Consider the following 26,929-nt stretch of genomic DNA (forward strand, 5'->3'; position numbering starts at 1 on the left):
GGAATACGAGAATAATCAAATTAATAGTTTTGATTAGGTTTCTTTTTAGACGAGTCATCGTCATCATCGTCTCTTGGTGAAGAAGAGGAGGTGTCGCTGTCGTAGTAAATGATCTTCTTGATCCGCCTCTTCTTCTTCCCGTCCCTCTTCTTGTGACTCGATCCTGAGTCAGTGGGCTTGTCGTCCCTTGGCTCGTTGAAGAGGGACTCCTTTGCCTTGTCGTTGACCACCATCCCCTTTCCCTTAGGATCCATCTCTTCAGGCGATTAGTCCCTTAGATGAAGAGAATGGCTCTGATACCAACTGAGAGCACCTAGAGGGGGTGAATAGGTGATCCTGTAAAATTCAACACTAATAGCCACAAAACTTAGTTATTAAAGTTAGAACGGCTAAGTAGCTTGAAACGAGCTCTTGTGAACATATACAATCAAAGAGAAAGCACACAAGGACACGTGATTTTAATCCCGTGGTTCGGCCAAGTGACACTTGCCTACTTCCACGTTGTGGCGTCCCAATGGACGAGGGTTGCACTCAACCCCTTTCAAGTGATCCAATGATCAACTTGAATACCACAGTTTTTCCTTTCTTAGTCTTTCTCCCATTTGCGAGGAATCTCCACAACTTGGAGCCTCTCGCCCTTACAATGATGATCACAAAAAAAGCACAGAAGTAAAAGAGGGAGAGCAACACAAACAAGACTCAAATCACAGCACAATCACGCTCACAAGTCACAACTTGAGCTCAAAACACAACCCACGGAGTTCACAACTCAAATGGAGCTCAAGTCACTATCTCAAAGAATCAAATGCGCGAAGTTGGAGTCTTGGAGTCTTAGAATGTTTCTTGTAAGCTTGGGTGACTCCTCCATGCGCCTAGGGGTCCCTTTTCTAGCCCTAAGGTAGCTAGGAGCCGTTGGAGGCCAATAGGGAAGGCTATCCTTGCCTTCTATCGGGTGGCGCACCGGACAGTCCGGTACGCCACCTGATAGTCACTATAGACGGTCCGGTGCCGATCTCCTTCCTATTCTGGCGCAGACGATCGTTGCATCTCCGGGCCAGATGGCGCACCAGACAGTCCGGTGCCCCCTGCCGACCGTTGGCGCGGGCCACGCGTCGCCCGCGGATTGCGTGGCCGACCGTTGTGCTGGCGACCGTTGGCTCACCGGACAGTCCGGTGAATTATAGCCGTACGCCGCCGATTTTTCCGAGAGTGGCCTGTTCACCGGAAGCCAGCCTGGCGCACCGGACACTGTCCGGTGCACCACCGGACAGTCCGGTGTGCCAGACCGAGCTGGACTTTGGCTGCACCAAGCCAAGTCATTAGCAATTCTTTTCTTCTTTTCTTCTCACTGTTTCTAGCACTTAGATAAAACATATTAGTATTTAAAAACTATGTACTAAGTCTAGAAACATACCTTCTCTTTGATTTGCACTTCTTTCTTCATTTAGCACATAAGAACTTATTTAAATGTGTTGGGCACTTAATCACCAAAACATAATAGAAATTGCCCAAGGGCATATTTCCCTTTCAGCTATAAAAGGGACCCCTAGGCGCATGGAGCAAAACACCAAACCTCCATTGAACATTCTAAGACGCCTAGACTCCGCAAACATGCATCCGGATCATTGCCTTTGAGATTTGAGCACTTATTGAGTTGTGAACTCTATACGTTGTGTTTGTGTGCTTGATTCTTGACTTGTGTGCGTGTCATTGCTGCGACTCAAGTTCTTGTGTATATTTATTTCCCTCCCTTACTCTTGTGGTTTTCATTGAGATCAATCTTGTAAGGGTGAGAGACTCCAACTTGTGGAGATTCCTCACAAAAGGGAAACATCTACTAAGGAAGAAAACTGTGGTATTCAAGTGGATCATTGGATCACTTGAAAGGGGTTGAGTGCAACCCTCGTCCATTGGGACGCCACAACGTGGAAGTAGGCAAGTGTTATACTTGGCTAAACCACGGGATAAAATTGGCCGTGTCACCTGTCGTTATTCTTGTGTGATTCTCTCTGCTTCTATTCACTTGATAATTGCTCTAAGTTTAATACTCACTTTGTAAAGAGTAATTAACTGAAGAAGTCATATCTTTCTCTTTAGACATAGCACTTTGGTTTTGATTTCACTAACACTTCATAAACCAAGTTTGTGCTATTTAGTGTTGATTTTGACAGGATCACCTATTCACCTCCCCTCTAGGTGCTCTCAATTGGTATTAGAGTCGTACTCTTCATTAAGGGACTAACCGCTTGAAGAGATGGATCCTAAAGGTAAGGGGATGGTGATCAACGACAAAGAGAAGGAAACGTCAACGAGCCAAAAGACGACAAGGCCACTGACTCAGGCTCAAGTCACAAGAAGAGGGATAGAAAGAAGAAGAGGCGTATAAAGAAGATCATCTACTATGACAGTGATGCCTCCTCCTCTTCACCAAGGGATGACGACGACGAAGACTCTTCGTCGAAAAAGAAAATGGTTAATCAAAACTATTCTTTTGATTATTCTTGCATCCCTTATAATTCGAGTGCCCATTTATTATCTATTCCACTCGGAAAACCTCCACACTTTGATGGAGATGACTATTCATTTTGGAGTCATAAAATGTGTAGTAACTTATTTTCTCTCCATCCTAGTATTTGGGAAATTGTTGAAAATGGAATGCATTTCGATAGCACTGACAATCCTGTATTTATAAATGAGCAAATACATAAAAATGCCCAAGATACTACTGTTTTGCTAGCATCTCTATGCAGGGATGAATATAACAAGATGAGTGGCTTGGATAATGCCAAGCAAATATGGGATACCGTCAAGATCTCTCACGAGGGTAATGATGCCACCATAATCACCAAGATGGAACTGGTGGAAGGCGAGCTGGGGAGGTTCGCCATGATAAGGGGAGAGGAGCCAACTCAAACTTACAACAGGCTCAAGACCCTTGTCAACAAGATTCGAAGCTATGGGAGTACAAGATGGACGGATCATGACGTCGTCCGACTCATGCTAAGGTCATTTACCGTTATTGATCCTCATCTTGTAAATCTTATTCGTGAGAACCCAGGTACACCAAGATGACACCCAAAGAAATTCTTGGAAAATTCGTGAGTGGGTGCATGATGGTGAAGGAAGCGATGTATGTGGACGACGCTTTAAACGGGCCGCTTCCTCTCCACGAGCCGCAGTCCATTGCTCTCAAAGCAACCAGCAGCAAGGAGGCGCTACCTAGCAAGGTAGCACAGTGGAGGTTGTCGGGCTCAACGAGGACGAAATGGTGCTTATAATCAAGTGCTTCAAGGCTGCCTTGAAGGGACGCAAGGAGTATCCCAACAAGAACAAATCGAGGGGAAAGTGCTCCTGCTTCAAGTGCAGTAAGTCTGGTCATTTCAAGCACAATGTACCGATAATGACAATGACCAGGCACAAGAAAAGAGAGGGAAGAAGGAAAGGAAGAAGAACTACAGGAAGGCAAAGGGCGAGGTGCACATTGGAAAAGAATAGGACTCCGACTGTTCCTCATCTGACTCCGATGATGAAGGATTAGTTGTCTCGGTCTTCAACAAGTCCTTCCTCTTCCCCAACGAACGACACATGTGCCTCATGGCTAAGGAAAAGAAGGTACATATACGAGATACACCCAAGTACACTTCTTCTAGCAATGAGGAATCTTCTGACGATGAAATAGATTATAGTGATTTATTTAAAGGATTAGATAGATCTAAGGTAGATAAAATAAATGAATTGATTGATGCTCTTAATGAAAAGGATAGGTTGCTAGAAAATCAAGAAGATATTCTGTATGACGAACATGATAAATTCATTAATGTTCAAAAAATCTCTTGCTTTAGAAATTAAGAAAAATGAAATATTGTCCTCTGAGCTGTCTACCTGTCATGATTTGATTTCTAGTCTCAAAATTTTGAATGATGATTTAAATACTAAGCTAGAAAAATTTAATGTGGCTAGTTCATGTGTAGAGCATGTTGTAATCTGCAATAGGTGTAAAGATTTTAATATTGATGCTTGCAATGAACATGTCTCTACCATTCTCAATTTAAATAATGATGTCGCAAGTCTTAATGCTCAACTTAAGATTTGCAAGAATAATTATGAGAAATTAAAAATTGCTAGGGATGCCTACACCATTGGTAGACACCCCTCTATTAAGGATGGACTTGGTTTCCAAAAGGGAACCAAGAACTTAACAAGCCAAAAGACTTCCAATCTCAACAAAGAGAAAGGGAAGGCTCCCATGGCTGGTAGCTCTCAAAAGAATCATGCCTATCTTTATGATAAGAAAGTTACGAGTAATATTCATCATGATAGCGTCATAATCATGTTGTTTATCATGTATGTCATGATGTTGCATTTAACTCTCATGTCATGTTTGCATCTAGCTCCTCGTATGCTCATGGTAGAAATAGGCCTAGGCGCCATCATGATGTTTCTCATGCGCCTAGGAGAGCATCAAGTAGACCAACTATGCTTTATCAAACATGTGATGCTTCATTTGTTCTAACATGCAAAAATGATAAAGTAGTTGCTAGAAGTTTGGGACCTAAGTGTAATAGAGACAAAACTTGCATCTGGGTTCCAAAGTCTGTTGTGACTAACCTTGTAGGACCCAACAAGAGTTGGGTACCTAAAACCCAAGCTTAATTACCTTGCATGTTTATGCATCTGGGGGCTCAAGCTAGATTATTGATAGCGGATGCACAAACCACATGACGGGGGAGAAGAAAATGTTCACCTCCTACGTCAAGAACGAGGATTCCCAAGACACTATCATCTTTGGAGATGAGAACTAAGGCAAGGTTAAGGGCTTAGGCAAAATAGCCATCACAACCGAGCATTCGATTTCTAATGTGTTATTAGTCGAATCGCTCGGATACAATTTATTGTCTGTAAGCCAATTATGTCATATTGGTTATAATTGCTTATTTAAAAATATTGATGTATCTGTCTTTAGAAGAAGTGATGGTTCACTAGCTTTTAAGGGTGTATTAGATGGCAAGCTCTACTTAGTTGATTTCTTAAAAGAGAACGCCGATCTAGATGCATGCTTAATCGCTAAGACCAATTTGGGTTGGCTCTGGCACCGCCGTCTAGCACATGTTGGGATGAAGAACCTTCATAAACTTCTAAAGGGAGAACATGTGTTAGGACTAACCAACGTCTGTTTTGAGAAAGATAGACCTTGTGCAGCATGCCAAGCAGGGAAGCAGGTGGGAAGTACTCATCAAAGCAAGAACGTGATAACAACATCAATACCACTAGAACTCCTACATATGGATCTCTTCGGGCCCGTTGCTTATCTCAGCATCGGGGGAAGTAAGTATGGTCTTGTTATTGTAGATGATTTTTCCCGCTTCACTTGGGTTCTCTTTTTGCAGGATAAATCTGAAACTCAAGGAACTCTAAAGTGCTTCTTAAGGAGAGCTCAACATGAACTTGAGCTAAAGGTGAAAAAGATAAGGAGCGATAATGGATCTGAGTTCAAGAACCTTCAAGTCGAAGAATATCTTGAGGAGGAAGGCATCAAGCACGAGTTCTCCGCTCCCTACACACCACAACAAAATGGTGTGGTAGAGAGGAAGAACATGGCGCTAATTGACATGGCAAGGACAATGCTTGGAGAATTCAAGACGCCTGAGCGGTTTTGGTCGGAAGCTGTGAATACAGCTTGCCACGCTATAAACCGGCTCTATCTACATCGCCTCCTCAAGAAGACATCATACGAACTCCTAACCGGTAACAAACCCAATTTTTCCTACTTTCGTGTATTTGGGAGCAAATGCTACATCTTGGTAAAGAAAGGTAGGCATTCGAAATTTGCTCCCAAAGATATAGAAGGCATTTTACTAGGTTATGACTCAAATACAAAGGTGTATAGGGTCTTCAATAAGTCATCAGGATTAGTTGAAGTCTCTAGCGACGTTGTATTTGATGAAACTAATGGCTCTCCAAGAGAGCAAGTTGATCTTGATGATATAGATGAGGTAGAGGTTCCGACGGCCGCAATGCGAACAATGGCGATAGGTGATGTGCGACCACAGGAACCACAAGAGCAAGATCAACCTTCTTCCTCTACATTGGTGCATCCCCCAACTCAAGATGAGGAACAAGCACCTCAAGAAGAATGGCTAGATCAAGGGGGAGCACATGAAGAACAGGATAAGCAGGAAGAAGCTTCACAAGTTCCTCCAACTCAAGTTCAGTCAACAATCCAAAGAAATCATCCAGTGGATCAGATTATGGGTGATATCAGCAAGGGAGTAACCACTCGCTCACGTCTAGCTACTTTTTGTGAGCATTACTCGTTTGTTTCTTCTATTGAGCCTTTCAGGGTAGAAGAAGCCTTGCAGGATCTGGACTGGGTGTTGGCCATGCAGGAAGAGCTGAACAACTTCAAGAGAAATGAAGTTTGGAGCCTGGTGCCACGTTCGAAGCAAAATGTTGTGGGAACCAAGTGTGTGTTCCACAACAAGCAAGATGAACATGGTGTGGTGACAAGAAACTGAAAGGGAAATATGCCCTTTGGCCATTTCTATAAATGTTTTGGTGATTAGATGCCTGACACATAATATTTTGGCTCATATGTGCTAAGTGCTAAAGAGATGAAAATCAAATAATCAATGTATGACTCTGGCCTTAGTGAATTGTTTTTGGTACTAACATGTTTCTCTAAGTGCTAGGATGCTTGTTAAATCAAATGAAATTGGATTGGAGAAGTTTGGCTAAGTTCAGCCAAACTTGCACCAGCCTGAGGTGCACCGGACAGTGTCCGGTGCCCAGGCTAGCCCAGCGACGAACTCGTCGCTCTCGGGAAAAAGCCGAGTGCGCTGCGGCTAAAAATCACCGAACTGTCCGGTGAGCCATCAGCGCCCGCGCCAACGGTCGGTAGCGCGATCAGCGTGCGACACGTGGACTGAGCCAACGGTCACCAGGCAACACCGGACAGTGTCCGGTGCGGCAAGGGGACCAAAGGCTCAACGGTCGGCTTCGCCAAAAAAGGAAGGAAATCGGACACTGTTCATGTTCGGTGGTGCACCGGACTATCCGGTGCGCCAACCAGCAGAAGGCAAGAATTGCCTACCAAATGGAGATCCAATGGCTCCTAGCTGCCTCGGGGCTATAAAAGGGACCCCTAGGCGCATGGAGCAATACACCAATCCTTCGTTGAACATCCTAAGATGCCTAGACTCCGCAAACACGCATTCGGATCATCGTGACTTAGAATTGAGTACTTTTGTGAGCTGTAGACTTGTTGCGCTATTATTGTGTGCTTTCTTCTTGACTTGTGTGCATGGGATTGCTGTGGCTCTAGCTCTTGCGTGTGTTTCTTTCCCTCCCTTACTCTTGTGCTTTTTGTTGATCAACATTGTAAGGGGGAGAGGCTCCAACTTGTGGAGATTCCTCACAAACGGGAAACAACTATAAGGAAGAAAACTGTGGTATTCAAGTGGATCATCGGATCACTTGAAAGGGGTTGAGTGCAACCATCGTGCATTGGGACGCCACAACGTGGAAGTAGGCAAGTGTTCTACTTGGCCGAACCACGGGATAAAATCACTGTGTCCCTGGTGTCGCTTTTCTTTGTGATTGGTTTCTCTTCTAAAGTTCTCACTTAATCACTTGTGCTGTTGTTCCATAGTTCAATACTCATTCGAAAGGAACAATCAAGTGAACAACTCTTGCTATAGCAACTTGGTTTTAATCTTACTAATATTTCATAACAAAGTGTGTGTTATTTAGTGTTGAATTTTACAGGATCACCTATTCACCCCCCTCTAGGTGCTCTCAGAAACAAGGCTCGACTTGTGGCAAAAGGTTATGCCCAAGTCGCAGGTTTGGATTTTGAGGAGACTTTTGCTCCTGTAGCTAGGCTATAATCAATTCGAACATTATTAGCCTATGCTGCTCACCATTCTTTTAAGTTGTTCCAAATGGATGTGAAGAGTGCATTCCTAAATGGACCAATCAAGGAGGAAGTGTACGTGGAACAACCCCCTGGCTTTGAGGATGACAGGTATCCCGACCATGTCTACAAGCTCTCTAAGGCGCTCTATGGACTTAAGCAAGCCCCAAGAGCATGGTATGAATGCATTAGATATTTCCTCATTTCTAATACTTTCAAGGTTGGGAAAGCTGATCCTACTCTCTTTACTAAGACTTGTAGTGGTGATCTTTTTGTATGCCAAATATATGTTGATGACATTATATTTGGTTCTACTAATCAAAAGTCTTGTGAGGAGTTTAGCAGGGTAATGATGCAGAAATTTGAAATGTCAATGATGGGCGAGTTGAATTACTTCCTTGGATTTCAATTGAAGCAACTCAAGGAAGGAACCTTCATCTCCCAAACAAAGTATACTCAAGATCTGCTCAAGAGGTTTGGGATGAAGGATGCAAAGCTCGCGAAGACACCAATGGTAACAGACGGACATCTGGACCTCAATAAAGGAGGTAAGTCCGTTGATCAAAAGGCATACCGGTCTATGATAGGATCATTTATCTTTGTGCTAGTAGACCGGATATTATGCTAAGTGTATGCATGTGTACTAGATTTCAACATGACCCAAGGAGTGTCACCTTGTGGCCGTTAAGCGAATTCTTAGATATTTGGTTTCTACGCCCTGTTTCGGGATCTGGTATCCAAAGGGGTCTACCTTTGACTTAATCGGATACTCAGATTCCGACTATGCCGGGTGCAAGGTTGATAGGAAGAGCACATCAGGGACTTGTCAGTTTCTAGGAAGGTCCCTGGCGCCTTGGAGCTCGAAGAAACAAACTTCTGTTGCCCTATCCACCGCTGAGGGCGAGTATGTTGCCGCAAGACAGTGTTGCGCGCAACTACTTTGGATGAGGCAAACCCTTCGGGACTTTGGCTACAATCTAAGCAAATTCCCACTCCTATGTGATAATGAGAGTGCAATCCGCTTAGCGGATAATCCTGTTGAACACAGCCGCACTAAGCACATAGACATCCGACATCACTTTTTGAGAGACCACCAGCAAAGGGGAGATATCGATATTTATCATATTAGCACCGAGAACCAGCTAGCCGATGTCTTCACCAAGCCTTTAGATGAGAAAAGGTTTTGCAGGTTTCATAGTGAGCTAAATGTCTTAGATTCACATAACTTGGATTGATCTATAGCATACATGCGTTATATGCCTTTGATCATATTACTTTAAGCATTAATATCCTTAATTGCTTATTTTTGGTGTTCAAGTTGTACAAGTCATCCCTGGACCTCACAAGTCCCTATGCAAAATGATGTACATGTTTAGGGGGAGGATGTGCTTCAACTTGACTCCCTTGAGACTAATGTGTTTGTCGAGTACTCTTGATATAGTCTCAAAGGTATATTGAAAGGGGAAAGTGAACTTGGACAAAGAAAGGGCTTCCATTGCATTCCGGTATAAATGTATCTTGTCCCAAGCTCGTACTTGTGTTCTCATTGCCTTTGCTCTTATTTTTACATTTTGGTAAGGCAATGTGGTTAAAGGGCCAAAAGTTCTCCTGTTTTGGTGCTTAATGCCAAAGGGGGAGAAATTAAGGCCAAAGCAAATGGATCATCCAACCACTTGTGAATTTCAAAAAATTTAAGAGTTAGAATCTCTATGTTTGATCAAAACCCTCTTATTGCAAAATTGTTATCTTATGGGGGAGAAGTTTCGTTATGGGAAAAGGGGGAGTTTGTGGCATTTGATCAAATTTACTCTTGAAAGATCTCTTGATTTGCCAAAACAAGCGTTTTGATATGGAGATAGGAAAAAGAATTTGTTTTGTGAAAATGAACCAAGTGGTGGCAAAAGCGATCCAAATATGTCAAATCCTATGTGAAATAAATTAATTGTAAATTTGCACTCATTAGCTTCTCTTTGAAAATGATGTTGCATTTTGAGTTACTTTTAAAGTGTTGGCATAAATCACCAAAAGGGGGGAGATTGAAAAGGAAATGTGTCCTTGGGCCATTTCTATAAATGTTTTGGTGATTAGTTGCCCAACACATATTATTTTGGTTAATATGTGCCAAGTACAAAAGAGATGCAATTCAAGAATCAAGGTATGACTCTAGCCTTAGTGAATTGTTTTTGGTACTAATATATTCCTCTAAGTGCTAGGATTCTTGTCAAGTCAAATGAGATTGGATTGGAGAGGTTTGGCTAAGTCTAGCCAGATTTGCACCAGCCTGCGGTGCACCGGACTGTCCGGTGCACAGGCTGGTTCAGCAACGAACTCGCTGCTCTCGGGAAATCGCCGAGGGCGCTGCGGCTAAAAATCACCGGATTGTCTGGTGAGCCAACAACGCCCGTGCCAACGGTCGGCAGCGTGATCAGCAGGCGACGCGTGGCCCGAGCCAACGGTCACCAGGTCGCACCGGACTGTCCAGTGTGCACCAAACAGTGTTCGGTGTGCCAAGGGGACCGAGGGCTCAACGGTCGGCTTCGCCAGAGAAGGAAAGAAATCGGGCATTGTTCATATCCGGTGGTGCACCGAATTGTCCGGTGCGCCAACCGACAGAAAGCAAGAATTGTCTACCAAATGGAGATCCAACGACTCCTGGGTGCCTTGGGGCTATAAAAGGGACCCCTAGGCCCATGAAGCAAAACACCAAGCCTCCATTGAACATTCTAAGACGCCTAGACTCCACAAACACGCATTCGATCATTGCCTTTGAGATTTGAGCACTTGTTGAGTTGTGAACTCTCTACGCTGTGTTTGTGTGCTCGATTCTTGACTTGTGTGCGTGTCATTGCTGCGACTCTAGTTCTTGTGTGTATTTCTTTCCCTCCTTTACTCTTGTGGTTTTCATTGAGATCAATCTTGTAAGGGTGAGAGACTCCAACTTGTGGAGATTCCTGACAAAAGGGAAACATCTACTAAGGAAGAAAACCGTGGTATTCAAGTGGATCTTTGGATCACTTGAAAGGGGTTGAGTGCAACCCTCATCCATTGGGACGCCACAATGTGGAAGTAGGAAAGTGTTCTACTTGGCCAAACCACGGGATAAAATTTGTCGTGTCACCTGTCGTTATTCTTGTGTGATTCTCTCTGCTTCTATTCACTTGATAATTGCTCTAAGTTTAATACTCACCTTGTAAAGAGCAATTAAGTGAAGAAGTCATATCTTTCTCTTTAGACATAGCACTTTGGTTTTGATTTCACTAACACTTCATAAACCAAGTTTGTGCTATTTAGTGTTTGATTTTGACAGGATCACCTATCCACCCCCTCTAGGTGCTCTTAGTTTGTCATCACTCCTTACCTATACTCTTATCAAGTACAACCACTCAAGACTGTATGGGCAGTCGCTTGATCCGAACTTGCACAGTTTGTGACCTAAGGTTATGGTGGCTGTGGAGCACCGAGAGGACAAGGAGGGGGGTGTTTTGTCCTGGTTTGGGCATGAAGGTGGCCTTGTTTCTTTTGGTATAACCACCAAGGTAAAGTTGTGCAAGGAAAGAGCGAGTTTCGGATTTGGGTCTCATTGGCCATGAGATCATAGAGCTAGACTAGTGGGTAAAGTGTACACCTCTGCACAGAGTCAAAAACCTATTCAAATAGTCCGCGTCCACATATATGGATGAGTTATGGCTTGCATTTGACAGTTAGTGTTTTGTTTTCCAAAATGTTTTTGAAAAGTGGTTTTGAAAGGTCCGGTGGTTGAGCCGTGAGCTATGGTGGACGGGAAGTCAAGTAGCTGTTTTTAATATGAAAACTGGTGAGAAACTACCAAAATTCCTGGATGGTTTAGTCTAGGGGATTTTGTTCTATATTGAAAAACTTTCTGCTCCTTTGGGAGATGATGCGCTTTGAAAAAGATAAAATGTTTTGCAAAATAGCCCTGCATCAAAAATTGCTTTTCTGAAAAAATATCCTGAGCTACACATACTCCATGCATTATATCTTGTTTCCCCATTCCGTGGGTGAAGGTGGACTACTGGGTACGTAAGTACTCACTCTTGATTATTTGTTGTTTTTTAGAGAAGGAGATCATTGATCGGGTAAGAGTTACGCATGTTCCCAACCATGCATGTGGTTGTTGGACCGCTGATTTGCTTCGCTGCATATATCGGGCTGCTTCAGCCCCACTCTGATGATATGTCCTGAGTTGTGGACCAACTCTTAAAATTGATCACCACCTTTATAGGTTGTCTTGTTTAAACATATCTGAAACCATTGAAAGGGAAATGGCCTTAATAATTCCCTATAATCGATTTTGGTGTTTGACGTCCATCACAAACCACGTGGACTAACTAGTTTTCCTAGTTGTCATTTATCTCAGGTGCATAAAGTTCAACATAAACCAACAAAGAAAATGAGTTGGAGAACTCTACAAAGTTTGGAGCAAAAACAAGTATTGGTGCAGCCAGCGGCGCACCGGACACCGTCCGGTGCCCAGGCCGAGGCACCTCGCGAACTGGCCGCTCTCAGATTTTCTAAGAGCCACTCTACTAAATTCACCGGACTGTCTGGACAGACTGAGGAGAAGTAAAGAAGACAATAATCGCAATAAAGTAAAGAGACGAGGGAGACAATGATTTTTACCGTGGTTCGGCCAATGCCTACTCCACGTTGTGGTGACCTCCTTTGGTCAAGGGTTGCACTCAACCCCTCTCAAGTGATCCAAAGATCAAACTTGAGTGCCACATATGTCTTCCTTATATCAAACCGTTTGTGTGGAATCTCCACAAGTTTGGAGTCTCTCACAGCCTTACACAAATGATCACAATCAAACTTAGAGTAAGGGAGGGAGTGATAACACACATACAAGAGCACAATCGTAGCAACACACACACACAAATGCAAAGAAGAGAGCGCAACAACAAAGCGACAGAGTAACGACACAAAAAATGCGCTCAGATCCCTCTAAAACACTTCGAAGGCGTGGTCGCGGAGTCTCGGAGTTGTAGTGTGCTCAAAGTATGCTTGGTGTACTGCTCCATGGCGCCTAGTGGGTCCTTTTATAGCCCTAAGGGGCCTAGGAGCCGTTGAAGCTTCATTTGGAAGCTCCCAACCTTCCCTGTCTGCGGGTGCACTAGACTTTTCGGTGGCACACTGGACAACTACTCTGCAACGACCAGAAGATCACTGGTTGACCGCTTTCCTTCTCATGTGGACACTGGATTGTTCGGTGGGGGCACCAGACTGTCTGGTGACCCACCTAGCCGTTGGAGCCTGCTGACATGGACGATAGTCTGAAAGGGAAATGTGCCCTTGGGCCATTTCTAAGTATTTTGGTGATTGAATGTCAACACAAGTGCTTAAATGTGAATCAATGCCAATGGATGAACAAAGTGCAAATCAAGAGCAAAGGTAAGTTTCTAAGTCTTAGTACATTGGTTTTGTGTACTAATATACTTGTCTAAGTATTGGAAACAGGAAGAAAAAGAAAAGGAAAAAGGTGGCTATGTACAGCCAAGGGGCTGCTTCGGTGTGGGGCACCGGACTGTCCGGTGGTGCACCGGACAGTGTCCGGTGGTGCACCGGACAGTGTCCGGTGCGCCAGGCTGCCCAGGCCGAAGTAGCCGCTCTCGGGAATTCGCTGACGGCGTACGGCTAAAATTCACCGGACTGTCCGGTGTGCACCGGACTGTCCGGTGAGCCAACGGTCGGCCAGGGCCAACGGTCGGCCGCGCGATCAGCGCGGGACACGTGGCCGAGCCAACGGTCGGAAGGGGGCACCGGACTGTCCGGTGTGCACCGGACATGTCCGGTGCGCCAACGGCTCCCGCATCTGCAACGGTCGGCTTCGCCATTTAAGGAAAGGAATCGGGCACCGGACACTGTCCGGTGTGCACCGGACTGTCCGGTGCGCCCGACGACAGAAGGCAAAGATGGCCTTCCAGATTTGTTCTCAACGGCTCCTAGCTGCCTTGGGGCTATAAAAGGGACCCCTAGGCGCATGTAGGAAAAAATCAAGCAACTCTTGAGCATTGTTGATCATCCACACTAAGTTCTTGCGCATTCGTTTGTGATTCTAAGTGATTCGAGCTCCGTTCTTGTGAGAAACTGTGATATAGTCTTTGAGCTCGAATCTTGGCCGTGTGTGTGCGCGTTTCGCTGTGGATTTGTGTGTGTTGCTTCCCTCCCTTACTCTGTGCTTCTTTGTGAATCTTAAGTGTAAGGGCGAGAGACTCCAATTTGTGGAGATTCCTCGCAAGTGGGATAAAGACAAGCAAGGCAAAAATACCGTGGTATTCAAGTGGGTCTTTGGACCGCTTTGAGAGGGGTTGATTGCAACCCTCGTCCGTTGGGACGCCACAACGTGGAAGTAGGCAAGTTTTGTACTTAGCCGAACCACGGGATAAATCTCTGTGTCTTCTCTATGATTGTCATTTTGTGCAAGATCTCCTCCTTAGCCACTTGGCAACTATTGTGCTAACCTCTAACAAGTTTTTGTGGCTATAAGTTAAGATTTTACAGGATCACCTATTCACCCCCCCCTCTAGGTGCTCTCATAGTCGTTGGTCGCCCATCACACCGTATTGTCTGGTGCTCAGGCCAGACTGTCCGGCGATTTATAACCGGTGAGGCCTAACCAAGGCTGGGCAGTTTGGTCGTACAACCGCTGGACTGTTCGGTGGGTGGCACCAGACTGTCTGGTGCTGCCTAGACTAGCCCACTTCTTTCTCTTTTGTGCCAAACTTCTTCGGCTTCTTTTGGCTCGACTTGAGGTGACCCTTAGCACTTAGACAAACATAGTTAGCCATTAAAACAATTAACTAAGTGGTAGAATCATACCTTTTCAATGCAATATGTGCAAACTCGAGTCCCAAAAGTGGTTTTCCCTACAAACAGAGTTAAAGCCCAAACACACACTAGAAATATAGTAAAAGACCTATGCAACATGTTTAAAAGTGCAAACCTCACACTCATACCATTTACCACAAAGCTGCATATTTGGGATCATGTTTGTGCTCTTTTGGACTTAACATCTTCAATTTGCTTTCTATACACATGTGTTCATGCTCATATAAAGATTATTAGTTCAATATGGTGTGTTGAGCATTTAATCACCAAAACAACTAGAAATAGTCCAATGACACATTTCCCTAGCTTTTAAATACAAGCCAAATGAGAGATGATGAAGGAGAGGGGGGCGTGAATAACATCCGAGATCAAATTGTAAATTCATTATTTGTTAGGAGAATGTAATTTTATTTATGTAGTAAACTCTGGACAAATAAAGTGTATGAATTTGCATAACTTTAATTTTATGTTTTGAAAACAGTTGAATGAGGGCTTGTTTGTATTATTACCAATAGAATGCCATAACTGTAAAAAAAGAAGTCGACTACGATCAAGGTATTGTTGCGTTTGTGGCTTAGAGATCAATAATCTACATTCGTGTAATCTGGACAACCAAACAACTACCTACAAATTATAATCTAGATTATATAATCTATAAGCCGAAACAAATAGGACCAACCTTGTCCTTAGGCTCCCCTTTGATACCACCTCCTTAAAATCTTATATTGCTAGAGATAGAGCTCCTTTCTCCTTAGCCCATAGTAAGATTTTGTGTTTATATATCCTAATTTATAAAAGATTTGATGGAAATGCTTCAAGAACTTTGCCAATCAACCGTCGCCTCCGTTCCACCCGTTTGACCTGTGCTCGACAATTTTAAAACACTTAGGACAATTTTAACAACCCCATTTTTCTAAGACCTCGTTTATTTCATTGGAATTAAATTCTATTTTAATAATTATAATTTAGAAAAAAACTAATTAAGTTCATATATTTATATATGTATATTTGTATATTATTTTAAATCATATGAGAGATAGTTATATACTACATTTATGCTATAATGAAGAAAGTAGAAGAGTGTGATACAAGTTGTACATCAGAAAAATAGCATATAAATATACAGAATCAATTTCCATCTGTTACCCCATGAATTTGAGATAGACTTATATAAAAACTTTAGAAAATAGTGAAATGTCATATTCTAAAAAAATAGCCTACACCATTAGTTAGATTCCAATTCCTCAAAATGAAAGGAAACAAACGAGACCTAAAGGATTTTCATTTCTAAGGAGAATCAATTCATTTTCCATTGAAAAAAATGAGAATGTCTTGTAAAAATAGAGTTACCAAACTAGTTCTTATATGATGAATAAGTCGCGCCTAAATAAGCCACCTAAATAAGCGAAAGCACGTATGTTGCCGATTATAATTAGCACTAAATAAATGTCACTTGTGTATAGCATTTGACAACACACAACTTTGGAGTCATACACTAACAATACAAATGAAAATCCAAAAGCTCATCCTCCCATAAGCGATATCCTTGTTTATAGGGCTGAATGAAATGCTCGTGGCTCGTTCGGTTCGTGGCAAACTCGGCTCAACTCGGATCGACTCGTTTGAATTTTTTCATGAGCTAAGCTGACATCCTAGCTCGATCCATTAGTAACCCAACTCGGTTTATTAACAAGCTAGCTTGCGAGCTAAACGAAATACCACATTTGAGCAAAACAAAACTATATACATATTATTTATGTAATAATTGATGAATATGTATGTGTGGTGTCTATGGCCTATGCGTTAAACTAATGATTGATGGACTATTTCTATTTGTTAAATTAATATATGTGAATATAACTGTGGGTTAACTTGATGAACATGTATGTGAATCGTGAATTGATTAGTGATGTGTTATATTAATTTAGTGTTACATTGATGTGGTTTATGAAACAATGAGTATAATTACTATTTTCTATTATTAAATTAGTTTAAAAATAACTAAAAATTGATTATATATATATATATATATATATATATATATATATATATATATATATATATATATTATTTTTTTTACTCTGACTCGCGAGCTAAACGAGTCAGCTCGAGTTTATAAGAGCTAGACTAATATAGACTCGTTAGTTTAATAAGCTGAGCCGAACCAGCTCCTTAGCTCACAGCTCAAACTTAAACGAGCCGAGTTAAACTGGTCCGATATCGAGCCCGCACAAAAGTACGCGGTTATTAGTACAACAAAGCCCACACCAGAAAACAACAGTAGCGATGCCGAAACAAGCCGATCAAAACCAAGTCTATGTAGTACTACAAAGCAGCACAGCACAGAGCTCCCCGTCGGACTAGCATGGAATCCTCAGCCCTCGGCAGTCGCTGGCACCAATGGCCGGCTGACAGCGTGCAGTGGTTCCAAACCACGTCTCCCTCGGGCTCACCACCACTGCGAACCCACCTCCTCTCCTCTGACCGCCGGACCAACGCGCGGAGACTAGAGCGGCGGCCATCGCTCGCTGCTGCCAAAAGCACGCAGGCACCCATCGTAAAAATATATTCTCACCCCGCCCCTTGGCCCTTGCCCGCGGGGGAGAGACAGGCCCACCCACGCTCCCGGGCCCGGAACGAGATGGGTGGTGAGCTCACCGCTGCCTCGTGGTGGGCAACGCGAGGCGGCCGAAACTGACACACTCCCTCTCCGCTCTCTCTCTCTCTCTCGCAGCCATGCTCACACACACACGCAGGCAGCAGTCACGCTGTGGGAGGGGCAGAGAAGCGAGCGACACAGGAAACTGACGTCGCTTTTGACGGCCTGCTACATAAATCCCCTCGCCTGCCTCCCTTCCCATCTCCTTCCCCGCAAAAATCGCCCGGGTGCCAGGTGCGCGGCGCAGGGAGGTCGCGACGGATTCCGGGCAAGTGCATGTGAGATCCGATGGTGGCGGCTGCAGCGGCGGCCGGCGGCGGTGAGTGCGTCTGTGTCGCTCGCTGCTGGTTGCGGCGCTTGAGTTGAGCCTCCTCCCCTCCGAGGGGGTTTTGGGTTTGTTTGTGACGAGGTTTTGCTTGCCTCATGTGGCTGGGCCTGGGCGTGCAGGCGCCGACGCGGGATGCGGAGGCGGAGGCGGAGGCGGAGGGAAGGACGCGCTGTTCGTGGAGCTGTGGAAGGCCTGCGCGGGGCCGCTGTCCAGCGTGCCGCTACTCGGGGAGAAGGTCTACTACTTCCCGCAGGGCCACATCGAGCAGGTGAGGCAGCAGCTGAAACGGAGGGTGGCTTTGTTGTTCCCGTTGATGTTGCCGCTGCATCCCCGCGTGTTTAGAAGGGGTTTTGGGATACCGGATACGCGTGTGCGCACGCGTCGGAATCTTCGCCCGGATTTCGCGTGGTCGCAGCGGATTCCGGGGTTTGGGCGGGGTTTATCTAATCCGAGCGCGACGGGGTCCCGGATTCCAAATCCTCGTCGTCCGCAGCTTGGGGTTCGTGGTTCTGGTTCCTGTGAAGCCCCCGCGCCTTTGCGCGGAATCGTGGACTCTGACGGGAATTGTCTGGCGGCTTTTGCGGGGTTCGTTCGCATGTCCGCTGCAGTGCTGCAGCCTGCGCTGGGGTTTTGCTTCTTCTGATGTGGAGGGTTCGGCATTTGTGTGCCATGGGCGATTCGGTGCCTCGGAATCCCATCCGGAAGGAGGGTCTTCTGATTTGGGCTATTTTTTCTCTCTCTAGGTTTGCCAGGTCGTCGGTTACTTTTGCTGGTCACTTCAGTGAGCTCAGATGAAGTTTTTTCATTTCATTTCATTTGACCCTAGAGGCTTGGTCTTTCTTTAGTGCCTCTGCCTCGAATGGTATTAGGGATCAGCGCCTTTATGGTTTTTTAATGTTATCCAAAGCTCCGCAATTTTTTTACTGACATGGGGTGGTATGCAATGATTCCTCTTTCTAAGATTCTGCTTGTTTCTGCTGTGCTCTCAGGTGGAGGCATCGACAAACCATCTTGCCGAGCATCAGGGCACGCCCCTCTACAACCTGCCATGGAAGATACCCTGCAAGCTCATGAACATGGAGCTGAAGGTAACAACAACTTGGCTTCTTTGCTGTTCACTGTACAATGTTCTGAATGCATATGATTTACCCTCGTTTCCTTTGCTAGGCTGAGCCGGATACTGATGAGGTGTACGCCCAACTCACCCTGCTCCCTGATAAGGTGGGTAACTTCTGGTTTTGCTTCATGCATGCTCAGACTTGGAATGTTAACCAGTGCTAATGTGCTATCTACTTATGATTGTGCTTGATTCATAGAAGCAAGATGAGAATACATCTGCAAGAGTGGAGAATGAGGAGGCAGAGGAGGAGGTGGTGCCTCATGTGCCACCAGCCACAAGTGAGGGGCTTCGCATCCATTCCTTCTGCAAGACATTGACTGCCTCAGACACAAGCACACATGGTGGTTTCTCAGTGTTGCGCCGGCATGCAGATGAGTGCCTCCCACCACTGGTTAGGCCCTCGGAACCTTTGACTCATGTTGTTGTTGGTTTAGCACTTTCTGTTGATGGCCTGATGATGGATGCCTTTGATGTTTCTCCTTGATTAGGATATGAGTCAACATCCCCCAAATCAAGAATTGGTGGCCAAGGACCTGCATGGGGTTGAGTGGCGGTTCCGTCACATCTTTCGAGGTGATCCCTGTTGATTTTTTCCAGAGTAATAGTGTTATGTTTTGTTCTTCTTTGTTCACTTAGTTTCACCAGAGGAGTGCATGCTTATTGCCAGCTTTTACTTGTTTCTGAATCCACTATAGGCTATTTGTGTGTTTTATTTACTTTGAATTTAATTGCAAAGTTTTCTAGGAACAATTTTGAGTTCCACATAAACAGTTCAATTCTATTATCTCATCAGGGCCATTTTATCACTAGAAATTTATGTATTTGATATTTTTTCGGTTTGCCTGCATTTGATTTGGGGATGTTGGCAGTAGTTTCATCGACGATTCTTCTTCTCACTTAGTTTATTTGGTTTTGGAATTCCTGCTCCATTGTTGATGATCTAAATTGTAACTTGCATAGTTGACCATCTGACATATGTTAAAATTTATAACTTCACGTTTGATTTACATCAGGTCAGCCACGGAGACACCTCCTTCAGAGTGGTTGGAGTGTTTTTGTTAGTGCCAAGCGTCTTGTTGCGGGGGATGCATTCATATTTCTCAGGTTTCATACTATGCTATGCTGTGCAGTTAATGTTGCTTGCTCTTAACTCTCCCCTTTGACACTTGACTAACTTACCAATACCCAATTCCTTATATTACGAGATAGAGGTGAGAATGGGGAGTTACGTGTTGGAGTTCGGCGTGCACTGAGGCACCAAACCACTATCCCATCTTCAGTCATATCAAGCCACAGTATGCATCTTGGTGTTCTTGCAACAGCATGGCATGCAGTGAACACTGGGAGTATGTTCACTGTCTACTACAAACCAAGGTTTGTAAGGAATTATAAGCTTAGTAACATTATTTTTCTTTCTTTCTTTCTTCACTTTTAGCAGTAACCCTATTCCAGTCCGTTACTTAATTGACGCATGAAGTTGCATGATTCCCTTGTACATGATAAAAGAAAGTTTTGGGATCAACGGATAATGAATTGCATGTTTGAGCTGAGTTATTTACAACACATCCTGCAGGACTAGTCCAGCTGAATTTGTGGTTTCACGAGCTAGGTACTGTGAATCACTGAAACGAAATTATTCAATAGGGATGAGGTTTAGGATGAGATTTGAAGGTGAAGAAGCGGCAGAGCAAAGGTAAGAGTGTCTATAGTGGGTATTTGGTTCATTTACATACCACAGCAAAGTCCCCCTTTGGAGATAAACTTTCCATTGTAATTTGTTAGATTCACTGGCACAATAGTTGGAATATGTGTTTCTGATCCATCTGGCTGGGCTGACTCGAAATGGCGTTCCCTTAAGGTATTTTTTGACAATATATTTGTTTCTATGAGATTTGAGTTGATTTATACCAGTCTTTACCTAACCTATTCTTGCAAAATTAGGTGAGATGGGATGAAGCTTCTTCTGTTCCTCGTCCTGAAAGAGTTTCTCCTTGGCAAATAGAACCTGCTGTTAGCCCATCTCCTGTGAACCCTCTTCCAGTCAGATTCAAGAGGTCTCGTTCAAGTGTTAACGCCTCACCATCTGATGTGTCTACTGTAAACAGAGAAGGTTTGAATTTAGCCTTGTTGTGGACTCACCTGAAGCTTGCAGCTCTTTCTATCATTACTAATGCACAAATAACCTTTTCATGTAGTTGCTTCTAAAGTCATGGTAGAGTCGCAACAGAATAATCTCCCAAGGGCCTTGCACAATCAAGGAAGGACACAATTGACAGGTCGATACCGTGATAGCACTGATGTGAAGACTGCTCAGGATCTTACCATGTGGTCTTCAGGAACTGAGCAACAGAGAAACAATATTGCTGCCCAGACAAAACGATGTCTGGAGGGTTGGACGCAATCTAGAACTCCAGAAGGTTACAATCAACTGTTCTCGGCATTTCAACCACTGAAGGATGCACATAATCCACTTCGTCCTTTTCCTAATAAAATATCTGGGACTCGCTCAAGTACCTGGGTCACAGCCGATGCCCGTTATCCAGCTCAACAAGCCAATCACAACATGTTACATGGCACATTGTCTTTTATGCCTCATAGCAGTGGTTTTAGGATGATTCAACAGAATAATCTAGTGACACCTGAAGCTGCAAATTTTACTGGGAAATCAGCTTTCACTTCACTTCAGGGCCATGTCACTGATCAGTGCTCCACAGGCTGGTTTGGATCTATTGAGTCAAATTCCCACACAGACCATGCATCGTCAAGTTTGATCAGGTCCCAGCCTTTGGTTATTGGAAATGATGTTCAGAAAACCAAAGGCACTTCATTCAAACTATTTGGGATTCCTCTTGGCAGTCCAGAAAAATCTGAACCTCTGGTATCCCCACCAAGTGTCGCATATGACGGGAAACTTCAAACTTCTCCAACAGACAACAATGAGCCTTGTTCAGAAGCTACCCAGAATATCCAGAACAAAGTGCAAAGTAGTTCAACCAGAAGCTGCAAGAAGGTTGACCATATCTTGCACCTTTTTCTTTTCTAGTCATCCCCTTGATACATAAATGCATCCTAGGCTTCAAAGCATGCTTCGATGAAGTTATGTGCTGTTGGTCTCTTTTGGCAACATGTTTTATGCATGTAGAAGCACCAGTTCGATAAAATCTGCTAGTTCTGTAATCTTTCGTGCTGATAGATTGCTTTAAGTTTTTCTTGCTCCTGCAAGTGTCATGTTTGGATCTGCTTGGCATCATCCACAGAGCTATTTATCCTCAAGTTTGGGTGTCAAAAAAGAAAAAAAGAACGCTTTGGGAATCCTGTGATAGTGTGATAAGGCCTTTTAATCTATAAGCAATATGCCTTTTCTATATATAGTCTAGCCTTATGTAAATGGTTATTAAGTACAGATATGTGATGACAAATGTACCATTGTCATAGTGACATGGCCTTGAGAAATCTTAGCTTTCTAATGGTAATGGTCAAATATTCTATCTAATTACTTCCATTTTCCTCCTTTTGCCCTCTTATTATATTTGAGGAACGTCGTGTTGTTTGTGGAATTTCTGAATATGACAAGGCTTTCCCATTTCAGGTCCATAAGCAAGGCAGCGCCCTCGGGAGATCGATCGATCTAACAAAGTTCGCTTGCTACGATGAGCTGATTGCCGAACTAGACCAGATGTTTGACTTCGATGGTGAGCTGAAGAGTCCTTGCAGGAACTGGTTGGTCGTCTACACTGACAACGAAGGCGACATGATGCTGGTCGGCGACGACCCCTGGAAGCAAGTGTCCTACCCACCTGAATATCCGTTCCGCCGCCTGCTGATCGAAAATGCAGTCACGATTAACCTTGGATTCCCTCTGTCTGCGCAGTGAGTTCTGTGACATGGTCCACAAGATCTTCATCTACACAAGGGAGGAAGTGGAGAGGATGAACCCAGGCGCCCTAAACGCGAGGCTCGAAGACTGCCTGTCTGACTCGCTGGGAAGAGGGCTGGCTTCCAAAGAGCCCCGGAGCGGCCCCTCGACTTCGGCTGTCGATTCTGAGAACCGCGCTAACTTGTCCAGTCAGTGAGGCAGCTTCAGCAGCAATGTCTAGCCTTGGCTGCACGGAAGAACTACTGACCCTAAGCTAATCTTGTGTGTGTTTCACTTCTTGCAGCCCTTTTGAAAGTGGTGAAGCAGACAAAAGGCCACGTGTCAGAGTGACCGGAAGAACGAGAAAGGGGTGTGTTTCAGTGGTGTGTAGTAGGTAGGTAATTTTGTGTGTATGCCTCCGGGTAAAAGCCCCGCGGTACCCAGTTTGTAGATGGTGCTTCTCCTGGTGCTAGTTTCCCGTCGTAAGCTGGATTTTTTTGGGGGGTGTGTGCCCTGCTCTGTGTGCTGACCCGCCTGGGGGTAAGTTGTAGCAGAGCAGGAGAAAGCAGGCAAGAAACCGCTGGTGCGCCTGCTTGGCCAATCCTTTTCCTTGCGGAGCGCTGTAAATAGCCTTGGATCTGAAGCGTAGTAATGTATTGTCATGGTACTCGAAGTCATGCTCCAGTTTGTGTTGGGTATGACCTGCAACTGTCGGTTCGATGGGTGCGGATGTCGAAGGGTTTGCATGGTTGAGAGGATCTGCAGCCATGGTAGTGAGCTTGATTTGCTGCTACACTGACGTGCAGGTGTGGTGGGCTGCTCTGTTCTGCTGCAGCACCAAACTCCTGTTCCGTGACAGAGGGGGAGGCCCCGCGCACGGCGCACGGGGCGTGCGTGACTGATGAGCGAGTGGCCCAGCCCGACCAGTGTTGAATGCTCCCTTCCCTCCCAGACCCAGATTTGCGGATGCAGCCGCACAAGATCCTACTCGTACGATGCCGCGCGGCGGGGGTGGGTAATGTGGATTGGAATGGATCTCCTTGTCTCGGCGCTGCCGGCCCTGCACGAGATACGGCCCCGCATAACGGCGTCCACCGAGCCCGACAGGATTTATGGCCGTGTCGCCCAGCAGCCCCGCCGGCCGGTTTAAGTTTGCCGTGTTTGCTTTCACTTTCCTAAACTTAATAGTTTGACAAACAAAAACTGACTAAAGAGCATTAAGTATTTGTATAAGCCAAGATTATCCCTATTTAATGCAGGTGGCCTATGAAAAGAACACAGACGCCAAAGTGGAGATGAATTAGGACTTTTAAAATTGCGCTAATCTAGACCACAAATAAATCTCTTAAACAAAAAATATGCAAATAACTAAACAAGAATGTGCAATTCAGGTTTTGTCTAAGTGTTGCTATCTCTATCGCTAAAAGAGTTATGTAACCAAAGTTCCAAACCTATATTCTAAACTAAGAATAATATAGATTGCAAATTAAGTAACTAATGTAAATGCGGAAGCTAAAAAGCAAAGATAGAGATTGCAAATTTCGATAGACGCACCGATATTTTTAACGAGAAATCCAGAACCGTGTAAGGTTCTGACTAATCCTCGTTGGTGCTCATGCACAAGGAAAGCCCACACGAGGGCCAAACATCCGGTCGAGTAACTCCGTAGAGAGCCGCATGCCTTCTCCACACGCAAGTGGTGCTCCGCTTCCGACCTCCTCTCGGACGCTACCTGCTGTCTTCACTATCGAGCTTTCGGCTGAAACGCCGCAGGCCTCGTTCCCTCTAGTACACGGTGGCAGCTATATCATAAACTAGGTTGGTGTGGTCTCGCAAGACTCTTGCCCCACTCAGTACACTTACAATGGTTCGCGCAAGAGCCTAGGGATTTGTGAGTTGTCTAACCTCACTCCCACAACTGGGAACAAATCTAGAGCAAGTGCATAAGCGGTCTAACTAACCTAAGCACTTCGCAAAGCACCCACGCTAATCACCGAGTGATTCTATTAAGCACTTGAGTGTTTGGAGTTATGGAAATGTGTATGACCTTGCTTGGTATGTTGCTTAGGCTCCCACACCTTCAAATGACTGGCTAGGGGTATTTATAGAGCCTCCATCCAAAACTAGCCGTTGGAGGAAAGCAGACTTTTGTGCGCCGCACCGAACCGCTTGTTTGGACCCTCCATGTCAGCTAGTCGTTGGTCGACTAATAGATTTTCTGCAACAGTGCAGAGGTCCAGTGCACCACCAGACCGGTCCGGATAGCTAGTTGTCCGAGAGTTGTTTGCAGAGCTCTCTGCGCTCTCGGTCCGGTGCACCACTGGATCGGTTCGGTGTGCCAGCTGACAAGCCTTTTCTTGATTCTTATATCTTCTTTTCTTGTGTTATTTTGGTCTTCTGTCTTGGATTTGTGCTGAGTATTTATAAATCTTCTATGATTCTTTTAGGTTTTATTTTAAGGTGTTGCATTCTCAGAGCTTCAGTCCAATCCACTTTGCATCTTATGAACTATAAAAACAAACACTTGCAAAACATTAGTTCATCGGTTATGTTGACCATCGAACACCAAAATCACATAGTCAAATGGACCGGGGTCTATTTTCCTTACAATCTCCTCCTTTTTGGTGATTGATGACAACACAGCAAAACCAATCAAATATTAAATACCAAAAGGAAACATGCACTCTACTTGCTATGGATGCATGTGCATAGGCAACATGTTTGAGATACCAAATTGATAGATATGTGGTCATTTAGAATTTAATCACATTCTTGCATATGCAACTAGTCCCTAATGTGTGATTATAGACTTAAGTCTCCCACTAACTCCATAATCCACATACTTCCTATCTAGGACTGAAACCAATCATAAGCAACCACTTGGAAGATCACAACCAATTGAAATGTCATACAAATTTTAAAATGGTGGTGTGGGTTTTGGTATTTGATAACAATTTGGTTTGCTTTGGTCCTCAAAATTCTCCCCCTTTTAAATCAAACACCAAAAGGAAGACATATTAAATCATACAGGAAACAATAAAAGACTTACCCTCTAAAATGATTTCTTCCCCTAAAAGAAAGTTCTCCCCATTTTGACAAGCAATCTCTTCCTGGAAAAAGACATACCCCCCTGTCAGAAAACTCTCCACTTAGGAAAATAATAATAATTTCATGCGAGAGGAAACAAGACATGATTGAATAGACGAATTCCCCCTTAATCTATGCATAGATACATGGTAAAGGACATTCTAGTGATATCAAGTGAAGAAACTAAAAACATATGCTTATGGCAACATGGGGGGTCATAAGATGAAAATGACATAGTCTAATCAAATGTGGAGAAGACATGTAAATGACACTGAAAGTGGAATGAAGCCACTTGTAGATTTGCAGTGGAAGATGAAAGGGAAATGACCTTTACAGTTTCTCTAAATTGATTTTGATGATTGATGACCATCACAACCTAATGGACTAACTAGTTTGCCTAGTTGATTAATTCTTAGGTGCATAAGTCCAGCCATCTCAATTCTAAGTCGACTGTCCAAAATATCGTATATTATTCTGGACAAGAGAAGCTTTTTGGAGAATTCACCTGTGCGCCGACAGTCTGGGCCCTTTCGGCGGACCGTCCGCGACACCTCGGTGAGCCTCAGACAAGAACTATGCAAAACTCACATTTCTATTATGGACTGTCCGAAGGAGAGAAGAACACCGTCCGGGACCAAGCTCGGACCGTCCGCCCATTGGAAACCAGAGAAACCCGAAGGTGCCAAGTTCGGTAAAAAGGAATTATAGCATCCTCGCGGACCGTCTGGGGTGCACGTCCGGGCCGTCCGAGATTGCTTTATCCGACATCTATCGATGCTTTTAATGCACTTATAATCGTTGATATAGCCTATCGGAGAGGAAATCTCCGGCCAGGTGGCGGAGTGCACCCGCCCTAAATCCTAAGATGAGGAAGGGGCCTAAGCATTTTGCTTGTTAGTTGGATGTAGGGATGAACACACAAGAGTTTAGAGTGGTTCGGGCCGCCAGAGCGTAACACCCTACTCCACTGTGTGTTGTATTGCTTGAGTCTAAGCCTAAAGATTGAGCTTGAGTTGTGTCTTGAATCACTTGGGTCTAAGTGATCCTCGCTGCATGCCTCCCCTTTTATAGTTCAAGGGGGGGGGGGGGCATGTACAAGGGTTCTGAGCCCCAACACGCGG

At 44.5% G+C, this 26,929-nt stretch overlaps 1 protein-coding gene across 3 annotated transcripts; it reads left to right on the forward strand.

Annotated features, from left to right (window-relative positions):
• Window positions 1–17,271: 17,271 nt before the first annotated feature.
• Window positions 17,272–23,398, forward strand: LOC100383196 (uncharacterized). Of its 3 annotated transcripts, none has more exons than XM_008663958.4 (15): window positions 17,272–17,736; window positions 17,865–18,013; window positions 18,735–18,833; window positions 18,913–18,966; window positions 19,062–19,256; window positions 19,354–19,438; window positions 19,879–19,969; window positions 20,075–20,239; window positions 20,439–20,558; window positions 20,648–20,723; window positions 20,807–20,975; window positions 21,061–21,875; window positions 22,455–22,645; window positions 22,737–22,930; window positions 23,026–23,398. In XM_008663958.4, exons 1-15 carry the CDS (start codon window positions 17,706–17,708, stop codon window positions 23,070–23,072), a joined length of 2,481 nt encoding a protein of 826 aa, XP_008662180.1. In that variant the 5' UTR covers window positions 17,272–17,705; the 3' UTR covers window positions 23,073–23,398. The 3 variants fall into 3 exon arrangements, with proteins under 3 accessions (XP_008662180.1, NP_001169329.1, XP_020400763.1); XM_020545174.3 differs by having other exon boundaries at window positions 17,486–17,736; window positions 19,065–19,256; NM_001175858.1 differs by having other exon boundaries at window positions 17,437–17,736; window positions 22,737–23,387.
• Window positions 23,399–26,929: the final 3,531 nt, after the last annotated feature.

Source organism: Zea mays, chromosome 10 (genome assembly GCF_902167145.1).
Source record: "Zea mays cultivar B73 chromosome 10, Zm-B73-REFERENCE-NAM-5.0, whole genome shotgun sequence".
NCBI lineage: Eukaryota > Viridiplantae > Streptophyta > Magnoliopsida > Poales > Poaceae > Zea > Zea mays.

Bases quoted from the DNA above. Each gene is read 5' to 3' on its own strand.
- LOC100383196 (XM_008663958.4), top strand. From the start codon at position 17,706: ATGGTGGCGGCTGCAGCGGCGGCCGGCGGCG. The intron at 19,257-19,353 runs GTTAGGCCCTCG...CTCCTTGATTAG, and splicing joins ATGAGTGCCTCCCACCACTG to GATATGAGTCAACATCCCCC. The intron at 19,439-19,878 runs GTGATCCCTGTT...GATTTACATCAG, and splicing joins GTTCCGTCACATCTTTCGAG to GTCAGCCACGGAGACACCTC.